This window comes from Chrysemys picta, chromosome 5 (assembly GCF_011386835.1).
Source record: "Chrysemys picta bellii isolate R12L10 chromosome 5, ASM1138683v2, whole genome shotgun sequence".
Lineage (NCBI taxonomy): Eukaryota > Metazoa > Chordata > Testudines > Emydidae > Chrysemys > Chrysemys picta.
In genome coordinates, this window is record NC_088795.1 from 40,329,624 (window position 1) to 40,342,023 (window position 12,400).

Here is a 12,400-nt window from a genome sequence, read left to right on the forward strand (position 1 = left end):
AATTGGATGGGGGGGGTTAGTTTGGTTTCTGCTGCTGCACGTTAACAGGAAAATTGCTGCACTCAACGGGCTTTGCTTGGTACGTGGGAAAGGAGGGCGCTGCTTGTAGGAAAGCTGAAGAAGCCGAAAGACAATGGCTTACCATGGCCACATGCAAGCCGAATTCTGTTGCCCGGACCTGCGTTTGTGCTCTCTAACGCCAAAGCCGCAGGCACTCAATATTAAGATGCAAAATGTGACCTTGTACCAAAATCACATATGCTACGTAATGTGAATAGTGTTGTTCACCGTGAAAGAGTATAAGCATTGTTCTGTAAAATGTATCTTTTTAAATACTTCTCTCCCTTTTTTCCCTCCCTCCCGCAGCTGCAAATTTTTCAAGCCTCCCTCCTCCATCCTGAAGGCTATCTCAGATAAGGCGTCGAAAAAAGAGGACGCGAGACGAAATGTTCTCCGAAATCATGGAATCCACCCGCAATGAAAGAGCTCATCTGAATGAGTGGAAGGACATGGTAGCAAAGTACAGGAAAGATGCCAGTGAACATGAGGCCATGAGGGACGCTTGAGATGAGAGGTGGCAGGCTGCAACGCTGGGGCTGCTGCATGATCAAACGGACATGCTCCGGCGTCTGGTGGAGCTTCAGGAACGGCAGCAGGAGCAGACAGTGCCGCTGCTGCCGCTGTATAACCTCCCTCCCCCCTCACCATGTTCCATAGCCTCCTCACCCAGACGTGTAACATGGGGTGGGAGGGGGACTCCGTGCACCCTCCCACTCCACCCCAGTGGACAGCCCAACCAAAAGGCTGTCATTACTTTGAACTTTTTTAGTGGTCTTTTCCTTCCCTCCTATCCTCCTCCCAAACCCCACCCGGGCTACCTTGTCAGTTCTTTCCCTCTTTTTATAATCAATTAATAAAGAATGCATGATTTTTAAATGATAGTTACTTTCTTTCCTTTGAAAGCAAGCTGGGATCGAAGAGGGAGGGTGGGTTGCTTACAGAGAATGAGTCAATCAAGGGGGTGGGTTTTCATCAAGGAGAAACAAACAGAACGTTCACACGGTAGCCTGGCCAGTCACAAAACTGGTTTTCAAAGCTTCTCTGGTGCGCAGTGCTTCCTGGTGTGCTCTTCTAATCACCCTGGTGTCTGGCTGTGCGTAATCAGCAGCCAGGCGATTTGCCTCAGCCTCCCACCCCGCCATAAAGGTCTCCCCCTTACTCTCACAGAGATTGTGGACCACACAGCAAGCAGCAATAACAACTGGAATATTGGTTTGGCTGAGGTCTGAGCGAGTCCGTAAAGTGCGCCAGCGACCTTTTAAACGTCCAAATGCACATTCTACCACCATTCTGCACTTGCTCAGCCTGTAGTTGAACAGGTCCTGACTACTATCCAGGCTGCCTGTGTATGGCTTCATGAGCCATGGCATTAAGGGGTAGGCTGGGTCCCCAAGGATAACTATAGGCATTTCAACATCCCCAACAGTTATTTTCTGGTCTGGGAAGTAAGTCCCTTGCTGCAGCCGTTTAAACAGATTAGTGTTCCTGAAGACGCGAGCGTCATGAACCCTTCCCGGCCATCCCACGTTGATGTTGGTGAAACGTCCATTGTCATCCACCAGTGCTTGCAGCACCATTGAAAAGTACCCCTTGCGGTTTACATACTGGCTGCCCTGGTGCTCCGATGCCAAGATAGGGATATGGGTTCCATCTATCGCCCCACCACAGTTAGGGAATCCCATTGCAGCAAAGCCATCCACTATGACCTGCACGTTTCCCAGAGTCACTACCTTTGGTAGCAGCAGCTCAGTGATTGCTTTGGCTACTTGCATCACAGCAGCCCCCACAGTAGATTTGCCCACTCCAAATTGATTCCTGACTGACCGGTAGCTGTCTGGAGTTGCAAGCTTCCAAAGGGCTATCGCCACTCGCTTCTCAACTGTGAGGGCTGCTCTCATCTTGGTATTCTGGCGCTTCAGGGCAAGGGAATGCAAGTCACAAAGTTCCATGAAAGTGCCCTTATGCATGTGAAAGTTTCGCAGCCACTGGGAATCGTCCCACACCTGCAACACTATCTGGTCCCACCAGTCTGTGCTTGTTTCCCGGGCCCAGAATCGGCGTTCCACGGCATGAACCTGCCCCATTAACAGCATGATCTTCAAAGCGCCAGTGCCCGCCGTTTAATAGAATTTCATGTCTATGTCCTCATCACTCTCGTCATCGCGCTGCCGTTGCCTACTCCTCGTCGCCTGGTTTTGCAGGTTCTGGTTCAGCATAAACTGCACGATAACGCGCGAGGTGTTTACAATGTTCATGACTGCTGTCTTGAGCTGAGCGCGCTCCATGCTTGCCGCGGTATGGCGTCTGCACTGTTCACCCAGGAAAAAGGTGCGAAACGGTTGTCTGCCGCTGCTTTCCCAGAGGGAGAGGGAGGATGTACCCAGAACCACCCGCGACAATGTTTTTGGCCCCATCAGGCATTGGGATCTCAACCCAGAATTCCAATGGGCGGAAGAGACTGCTGGAACTATGGGATAGCTACCCACCGTGCAACGCTCCGGAAATCAACACTAGCCCCGGTACATGGACGCAAACCGAATTAATGTGCTTAGTGTGGCCGCATACATTCAACTTTATACAACCTGTTGCCAAAAACTGGTTTCTGTAAGATCGGAATAATCCCGCAGTGTAGACATACCCAAAGAGATTGTGTAGGAAAGGAAAGAAAAAAAACAGAGTAGGAAGGTGAAAAGGATCCTGAAGTGAGAAAGGTAGGGAAGAGAAAGAGGAGAAAAAAAATTAAGAGCTAGGAAAGAGAGCCTCCGAACTAGTGCAGGAAAGTACCTGTGCACTTTTATACTGAAAGCTTATTTGGGAATTCCTAGCCTCCTCATTAAGCTTTTAATAAGAAGAAACACCGATGATTAAGTTTCCCTCAGTAAGACAGTGCTTTTCAGAAAACTGAAAGAGCTTCACAACACAGGCTTATCCTAAGAATGCCAGCTCACCTATACCCAGTATCCCTTCAGTAGGAGTAAAGAGTCCTGTGGCACCTTATAGACTAACAGACGTATAGGAGCACGAGCTTTCATTGGTGAATACCCACTTCTTCGAATGCATGTAGTGGAAATTTCCAGGGGCAGGTACACCCACAACTGGTACACCCACAACTTGAATACTGCGTGCAGATGTGGTCGCCCCATCTCAAAAAAGATATATTGGAATTGGAAAAGCTTCAGAAAAAGGCAACAAAAATGATTAGGGGTATAGAACGGCTTCCGTATGAGGAGAGAAGAATAAGACCAGGATTTTTCAGTCTGGAAAAGAGACGACTAAGGAGGGATATGATAGAGGTCTATAAAATCATGAGTGGTGTAGAGAAAGTAAATAAGGAAGTGTTATTTACTCCTTCTCATAATACAAGAACAAGGGGCCACCAAATGAAATTAACGGGTAGCAGCATAGGCACCAACTTTCCCCAGCGCCGGTGGGTGCTCGTGCCCCCCACCCCAGGCCCTGCTCCAACTTCACCCTTTCCCTGCCCCTGCCCCCATTCCAACCCCTTCCCCAAATCCCTGCCCTGGCCCCGCCTCTTGCCCAAGCGCGCCGCCTTCCCCCTTCTCCCCCCTCCCTCCCAGCCGTGCAAAATAGCTGTTTCGCGGTGCAAGCACTGGGAGCTAGGGGGAAAAAGCGGGCATGCGGCATGCTCAGTGGAGGAGGCGGAGCGTAAGCGGAGGTGAGCTTGGCGGGAGGGCAGTGAGCTGCCGGTGGGTGCTGAGCACCCACCAATTTTTCCCTGTGGGTGCTCCAGCCCCGGAGCACCCACGGAGTCAGCACCTATGGGTAGCAGGTTTAAAACAAACACAAGGAACTATTTTTTCACGCAACGCACTGTCAACCTCTGGAACTCCTTGCCAGAGGGTGTTGTGAAGGCCAATACTATAATGGGGTTCAAAAGGGAGCTAGATAGATTCACGGATGATAGGTTCATCAATGGCTATTAGCCAGGATGGGCAGGAATGGTGTCCCTAGTCTCTGTTTGCCAGAAGCTGGGATTGGGTGACAAGGCATAGATCACTTGATGATAACCTATCTGTTCATTCCCTTTGGGGCACTTGCCATTGGCCACTGTCAGGGGACAAGATACTGGTCTTGATGGACCTTTGGTCTGACCCAGTATGGCCATTCTTATGTTGGCCAAAACTTGTATGTCATTTCCCTTTGCAGACTCAGTAACCTGCCCATCAATGTTGTTAAATTTTCCTCCCCGCTTTTTTAAGCCTTACCCTTTGGTTAAAGGCTACTACCCTGATTTTTCTCTCCAGTATATACTCCTTTAACTTAATTGAAATTACACCTGATTTACACAGGTCAGTGAGTAGAGAATCAGGTCTTCTATAGGTTGCCATTATAAATCTTTGGTCATTTTCTTGCATCAACCCTATGTAAGTTCAATCACATACTCTACTTTCTAAAAAAAATCTGGAGCCTCAGTTTGGCAATCTTTTTTTGAGTTTTGTATCCTGACGTGTGTATGTACAAATATTGACTGCAGCTGTCCTGCTTTGCTTTATCTGATGTCTGTCAATTACTGTGTATTAATCAGTAGACATATCATTCTGAGATATAATGAGCAACTTTCCATCCAGTCTATAAAAACTAGTCAGGTTATTTTCCCTATTAGAAGCCAATTGGCTCATATATGATCAGATAGTTGGCCTATGTTTTCCTCTTTTTAACCAACCCCACCACAGAAAAAACAAACTCAGTGAGTACAATACTGAGTAAAGTACCAACTGGATGTTACAGTCTAGATCCCGGTTAGGATCTCATTAATCTTTTTAATCAATTATTGGTCCTACAGCAGAAAACAGCTCATTTCTGAAGTGGCCACCTCCCATCAAAGAGGTTAGCTTAGAACATACCTCTCTTTGTTTTCAGAAAAGATTTTTAACTCTTTCCTTCTCTCTGCATATATTAGGCATTTCTTATCACTCTGGTATCCAAACACAACTACTACTTACTGTTCCCTGCAAAGCAAAATTCACATGCCGTGTAAGTATACATGAAAGGCCTCTTTGTTGCTCTGCATATTGTCTTATCATTTGCACTAAATCAAGACGGAGCATTTTGCACTGGTGTAAATGATTAGATGAGATGCAAGACAATTAAGAATCAGGCCCTGAGCACACAGTACGCTAGTATTGCCTTACCTGACTGAGGTGCCGAGTATGATAGGTTTGGGTCGCCATAATGCCCATAAAGAGGTGAAGAAGTAGGTGGTCCAAAGCCTGTAGAAAAACCTCCAATACCCGGTTGGGATTGGGAATATGGAGGTGTTGCAACATAACCTTGTTGGCTCATTCCGATACTATTCTCATTCCAAATGGGAATCTTCCTTACGAGTCTGTAAAGGAAAGATTTCCATCAACACTTACTCCATAGCATCCTACGCGACTCACATTTTTGTTACTAAAAGGGATGCATGAAAACCTTAAGGCAACATAAACTCCGAGTCGAGAAGAGAACAATTTTGTTCCCATCTCTTCCACAGCCTTACTGTGTGAACTTGAACAAATCACTAAATTTATCTGGACATAGTCACTTCATCCCAGGGGAAAAGATTACAGAGTTGGAGTTTGTTTTTTTGGGGGGTGATCTCTGTGGAAGAAAACTCCTTACACTGTTCTATTAGGAGGGGGAGAGAATGGCCTGCATTTGCCCCCAAAGAATAGACTGTGGGTCCGCTTCCCAAACACCACAGATCCCACAGGATACAGAGGAAATGCAAGAAAAGCAGAATCAGGATGGGGCAGGACCACTCCAGCAACTACTCGTCCTACCCCAATACACCTCTTGCACCAGGGTGTCTTGCAGAAGAGGAGAGAGGCACAGAGCCAGTTGTGCATTGAGCCTCCTGAACCGGGCATATTCCCAGTAGTGAGGGATGATTCAAGGTCCTTTCATGCTGGTTTAGCTGGAGCAAAGGGCCTACAGTGCACGGATGAATTAATCTCTATAACTGCAAATCCAGAATGTCTCACCCATCTGCATTAGCACCACAGCTCAGGCGTTGGACCCCTTTCAGATTTAAGCAGAACAAAAAGTTATTCGCTTTCTTTGTCCTAGTCATTTTTATTACTCCAAGAGAAGCCGGCAAGTATGTCAACACCAGCTACTTCAGTTATCAGTGCCTTCCTAACCCCATTGCTCAACCTGACTCCCTGCTACCCAGCTCTGCTCCTTACAGACCTCCCCACCTCTGGTCACAGGGAGGCAGGCTGGACAATGGGGCATGGAGGCTCAGTAAACACAACAGGGTACAGGAGACCTGCTTCCTAACCAATCCCAGGTTCATATTCACAGCTGATGGCTGGCTGGGCAGGCTCCCTCCAGTTAGCCTTTACAGATCCCAGCCAGCCAACCAGCTAGCTACCTAACCCCTGCTTTCCTTTATCTTTCTGCTTTTTACTTTGACAGACCCAATCTTCTTTTCCATTGATTGCCCAGACAAACTTGCTCATCATCATCAGAACATGGATCCTTCTAGCAAATGCATAAAAGTGTTTCAACAGACAAGAAGTTGCTACCCCCTTCCCACAGGGCAACTTCAGCTACTACTCTCCCCTTCTTCCACCCCCACTGTTTTATTAGCATTTGATTTAAAGAGAAACAAAAACCAACACCCACATGTGACTTTAGACCTTCTGACGCCAGGAATTTTGTTTCATTCTGTTTGAAACCTTGATCTCACCTGTAATAACACTTTGGGCATTTGTTTGTTACAGGAAGGTCTTATTTTCAAGACAAGAAAAGCAGTGCTTTTCCCTGGGTAGAGCTAAAAATTAAGATGAATATTATAAACTCTGAAGCATAGTGCATTGAGCTAGACTACCACATTTCATAACGCTACTTTGTATTTACATAGCACCTTTCACTAGGGGATGTGAAAATGTTTTACAAATATTAAAATTGTTTACTTACCCAGCCCTGTTAGTTAATTATCATTATCCCTTTTTTACAGAGTGAAGAAACCAAACCAGAGAATCCCCTGAATCAAAATTTGAAAAAAATAAAATCCACTGATTTTTGGTAACCAACGTGAGACTGATTGTTCGGAGATACTGAGCATCCAAAACCCCAAATGAAATCAAGGAGAGCTGAGAGTACTCAGCACCCAAGGGGCCTTAAGTTGTGCACACACACACACACACACACACACACACAAAATAAGGCACCCCAAATTAATGGGCACTCCTGGAAAATGTTGCCTAAGCGTCCTTCCCAGGTTAGACAGGAAATTAGCAGCTAAACCAGGAACAAGTCCCAGATCTCCTTACACCCAGTCCTGTGGTGAATGCTCACAATTCTCCTATACACAAGATTCCCCAATTGTTTAAGATATTTTTGTTAAGATATTTTGTTTAAGATATTCAGCAGTTCCAAACAGATAAGATGACAGAGCTGTCATTTGTTCCTTAGCTACTAAGGTAAAGCTTGAAAAAAGAGAAAGCCTAGAGGGTGCTTTGTTGCCAGTAGTACTTTTTTTTTTCCCCAGCAGAGAGAGACGTGGCAACATGAGCTTTGGTCACTCTAGAATAGATTTACCTAACAGTCAGCACTAAATGTAGGAAGAGAGAAATCTTCACTCTAAGAAGGTTTCAGCAGCCAACACCTTTCTTAGCCCTGACAATATTCAAGGGAAACAACTACTACTCCACTACTCAGTCACCAAAAAAAACCCAAAACAACTTGCCACGTCAAACTTTCCACACATTAAAAAAAAAAAAGAGAGAGATATTGTGTAAGAAGGAGAGGGACTCTCAAACAAACATAATGCCAATTTACTAATCTGACTCATCTTGTACTGTATTTCATATGCATCAGAAATAACCCCCCTCAGACACAGATATACATATATACAGAACACACAGTGAAACCTGCTCCAAAACACTACCCAAGATACCAGCATCAAATGATCCACTAGTTAAGGCTGGACTTTTAATTAGAGATGTATAAAACTGTACAGGAAACTACACAGGAAATTTTAAGATCGCGTCTTAAACCAGGGGTCTTCTATTGCATGTGGTGTCCTTTTCACAAGTTTCTCTATTGATATATCTACATATAAATATAAATAGAAAAAAGTTTTATTTCCTCTGTTCTCTTATCATTATGTCTTTCCCAAAACCCTCCCTAACACTTCACTAATTCAAATGACATCAGTAGTCAGCTAGGTTGCAATCCTGCAGCTGTGTCCATTCAGGATAATTGCTGTGCCCATGCAGAGTTCCACTGAAATCAGTGTGGCTCTGGAAAAGCACATAGGCCCATCCACACAGGTGCCACTATAAGATCAGGGACTTATACCTATAATATAAAAACACACTCACCCCAATGCAAGGGAGTTGGTTGTTATTTTTATTATTTAAGTGCTAGTGTGTTTGGTGTTGCACAATACATAGAGAGAGCCAGGGTCCCTGCCCCTAGCACCTTACAAACTTAGACAATTGCTACAATTTTTGCATACTATACACTAGAAAGCCAGACAACAATCCAAGCTGAAAGCAGTGACGACTGAGCTGAGGGGTGAAAACATTTTTACTGTACTGTGCATCTTCCCCTTAATAATACTGTGTATGAGAGACATTCCTCCACTGGTCCCCCACCTGAATTACTCATGTAGGATATACATGTTCACCTGGGCTCCCCCTTAGTTCTGTGCATGTAGGGTGCATGCTCCCCTGATCGCACTGTTACCTAGTATATTGGATACACCCCATCCCATTGCTCTCCAGTGCGGGATGCATACCTCTCACCCTGGGATGTGTGTATAATGCACTCCACTCTGCTGCTCCCCAATACTGTGCATACAGGATTCAAGTCCCTCACAAACTCCAACTCTGTGTTTAGAGCAAACCCCGACGCTGTATATATATGATGCACTCTTCCCCCAGGTCTCCAGTTCTGTATATGCACCCCCCATGTACTCCCAATGCTGTGTATATAGATAGTATCTACTCCTTCCCCAAGTTTCCAGTGCTGCTCATATAAGACGCACCCCACGTTGTACTCCAAGTTATGTGCATATAGGCTGCACCACCAAGCCCCGGCTGGTGTGTATTAAGGGTGCACCCTCATGCCGCACCCCCCAAGCTGTACACATAGGATGTGCACCACCCTGCAAGCCCCCCAATGCTGTGTATATAGGACGCAGCCCCTGCTGCTCCCTAACAGGGAGTATATAGGATGCACCCCCTCGCTGTGTGCATATAACACACCCTGCTCCCCACGACTGAACCAGGTTTCCATTACCTGTGCACTGTGTGCAGCCCCCCTCCCCCGTGTCTCTCTGGCTCGCACGCTCGGGCCGGTCACACAGCAGCTGTCTCCGGCGCGTGGATCCCGGCTCCTCTCCGCTCGCGGCCGCCCAGTGAACTGCCACGTCTAACAGCGCGCGCCGGGAGCCGCCGCGGGCACGCGCCGCTGCACACAGCCCGGCTCCGAAACACGCTCCCTCACTCAGGCGCATGCCCGAGAGAGGAGGCCGAGCAGGCGCAGTGACAACCCTGAAGCCGCCGCCCTCACCTGCCTGCAAAATCGGCTCCCTAAACAGAGCGCGGCGAGGACTGAAGAAGGAAGGGCAGAGAAGCCGCGGAGGGACTGGGATGCGGACAGTGGTGCAGCAGGGGGGCTGCCGTGTGCTTTCCCTGCAGTGGGGCAGTACAGCTGTCAGGAGGGAAAAAATTAACCCAGAGAGAGAGGGGAAAAGGGGCAGGGTTGTACTATTTGGTGTTTCCTTAAAGCCCCAGCTCCTGGAGTCCTGAGATTCTCCACTTATGCTTAAAGAGGATGTCACTGAATCTGGCTGGGGGTGGTGGAGGGAAGCTGGAAAATATGACTCCCAGCTGGCTCAAAACCTGAAGGCAGATAGAAGGACTCTCTGCTTTTTAAAAGCTCATTTTAAAACCAACCTTGTGATTTTTTGAGGTTTTGCTCATGACTTTAGAACACTTGGGGATGGCAATATTGTGAGGGACACTTTAACATTTGGGAGATGTAGTCCCTGATCCTGCAGAAAGCACAGCAATGATAGGCTACATGTGGGCACAGAGGTGCGGTTTGCTTGGTAGGAGTAGGGTTTAGCATTACTGTGCAATCAGTGGGTGATGGTAGAAGATCAACTGAACGTGAGATCCCTGGGCAGTGTTGTCACTAAGAGAGCAAATATGATTCTTGACAGTATAAGTAAGGAAACAGCAATAGCAAGTAAGAGTAGGGAGGTGATATTATCACTGGTGAAACTATTAGTGAAATACTGTATCCAGTGCTGGTAGGCACAAAAGAGGTTGAAAAATAAGAAAGGGTTCAGAAAATAGCTACAAGAATGATTCAATGGGAGACTAAAGCAGCTCAATCAATTTAGCTTATTAAAGAGAAGATTAAACAGTGACTTGATCACTGTCTAAGACCCTGGGGGGGGGGAAAGAATCAGAGAATCATAGAATATCAGGGTTGGAAGGGACCTCAGGAGGTCATCTAGTCCAACCCCCTGCTCAAAGCAGGACTAATCCCCAACTAAATCATCCCAGACAGGGCTTTGTGAAGCCTGACCTTAAAAGCCTCTAAGGAAGGAGATTCCACCACCTCCCTAGGTAACCCATTCCAGAACTTCACCACCCTCCTAGTGAAAAAGTTTTTCCTAATATCCAACCTAAACCTTCCCCACTGCAACTTGAGACCATTGCTCCTTGTTCAGTCATCTGGTACCACTGAGAACAGTCGAGAGCCATCCTCTTTGGAACCCCCTTTCAGGTAGTTGAAAGCAGCTATCAAATCCCCCCTTCTCTTCTGCAGACTAAATAATCCCAGTTCCCTCAGCCTCTCCTCTAGCCCCCTAATCATTTTTGTTGACCTCTGCTGGACTCTTTCCAATTTTTCCACATCCTTCTTGTAGTGTGGGGCCCAAAACTGGACACGGTACTCCAGATCAGGCCTCACCAATAGAATAGAGGGAATGATCACGTCCCTTGATCTGCTGGCAATGCTCCTACTCATACAGCCCAAAATGCCGTTAGCCTTCTTGGCAACAAGGGCACACTGTTGACTCATATCCAGCTTCTCATCCACTGTAACCCCTAGGTCCTTTTCTGCAAAACTGCTCCCTACCTGCTCGGTCCCTAGTCTGTAGCAGTGCATGGGATTCTTCCGTCCTAAGTGTAGGACTCTGCACTTGTCCTTGTTGAACCTCATCAGATTTCTTTTGGCCCAATCCTCCAATTTGTTAAGGTCCCTCTGTATCCTACCCTCCAGCATATCTACCACTCCTGCCAGTTTAGTGTCATCTGCAAACTTGCTGAGGGTGCAGTCCACGCCATCCTCCAGATCATTAATGAAGATATTGAACAAAACAGGCCCCAGGACCGACCCTTGGGGCACTCCACTTGATACTGGCTGCCAGCTAGACCTGGAGCCATTGATCACTACTTGTTGAGCCCGATGATCTAGCCAGCTTTCTATCTACCTTATAGTCTAGTCATCCAGCCCATACTTCTTTAACTTGCTGGCAAGAATACTGTGGGACACTGTATCAAAAGCTTCACTAAAAATTACTGATGGTGGAGGGCTTGAGTGTAGAGATGGCCTAAATTTCTCAGGGGTGTGGATTTTTCACACTGCTGAGTGACATAGCTGGGTCAATTTAACTTTTTAGTGTAGATCTGGCCTTATTCTGGTCTCAGTCTCTCCCTGTTTCTTGCCTGCAACCCAGCATGTCTTCTTCACACATATCCACCTGGTCAGAATAATACCCTGAGGAACCCTCCACCTAGTTTCTGGGCAGACTATTAGGCTTTGTTTTAGATGTGGCCCTTTAACTGTCTCTTCCAGCTATTTTAAGCAAAGGGCACGTTCACTCACCAGGTTCAATATGGTTTTAACTCAACCCCTAACAAGGTTTAACCCAGCTCATAAGAATACTTAAAATACCCAAATATATTTTTAAAGTGACAGAAGCCATAACGTGTCACAGACTGTGAAATAAGCCCTTCCCCATGAAATCTGATCTCTCCCTTGCTGCTGGGAGTGCCCCAGCTGGGGGTCTCCTCTCTGCAAGTCCCTGCTGGTCTGGGGAGGGACAGGACGGCACATCCACTCTCCGGGGGGGGGGGGGGGGGAGATCAGACCCACCTCGGAGTGCCTCCCCCTGCTGCAGGAAGCTCCAGTGCTGGGCAGCAGCCCTGGAAGTTCCTTCAGCTGGAGGAAGCTTGTGAAGGTGGGTCCGATCTCCCGCTGCTGCCGGGAGCACCCCAGCCAGGGGGCCCCTAGCTGCGAGGCCCTGCTGGGCTCGGGAAGGACAGGACCCACCTCTGGGTACCTTTGGGGTTGGGACCCCATGGTT

General features: G+C 47.2%; 1 protein-coding gene across 2 annotated transcripts in view; it reads right to left on the reverse strand.

The window, feature by feature from the left end:
* SEC24D (SEC24 homolog D, COPII coat complex component) overlaps positions 1–9,547 on the reverse strand; it is a 100,502-nt gene extending 90,955 nt beyond the window's left edge. The window contains exons 1-2 of one of the 2 annotated variants that reach the window (XM_005290297.3): positions 9,316–9,469; positions 5,214–5,407 (exon numbers count right to left, since the gene is read on the reverse strand). In XM_005290297.3, coding sequence (XP_005290354.2) covers positions 5,214–5,364 — 151 coding nt within the window. In that variant the 5' untranslated portion in view covers positions 5,365–5,407; positions 9,316–9,469. Of the gene's footprint in view, positions 1–5,213; positions 5,408–9,315 lie in introns of both variants that reach the window. The other variant, XM_024106410.3, reaches the window with a different exon arrangement.
* Between the last annotated feature and the right edge of the window lie 2,853 nt (positions 9,548–12,400).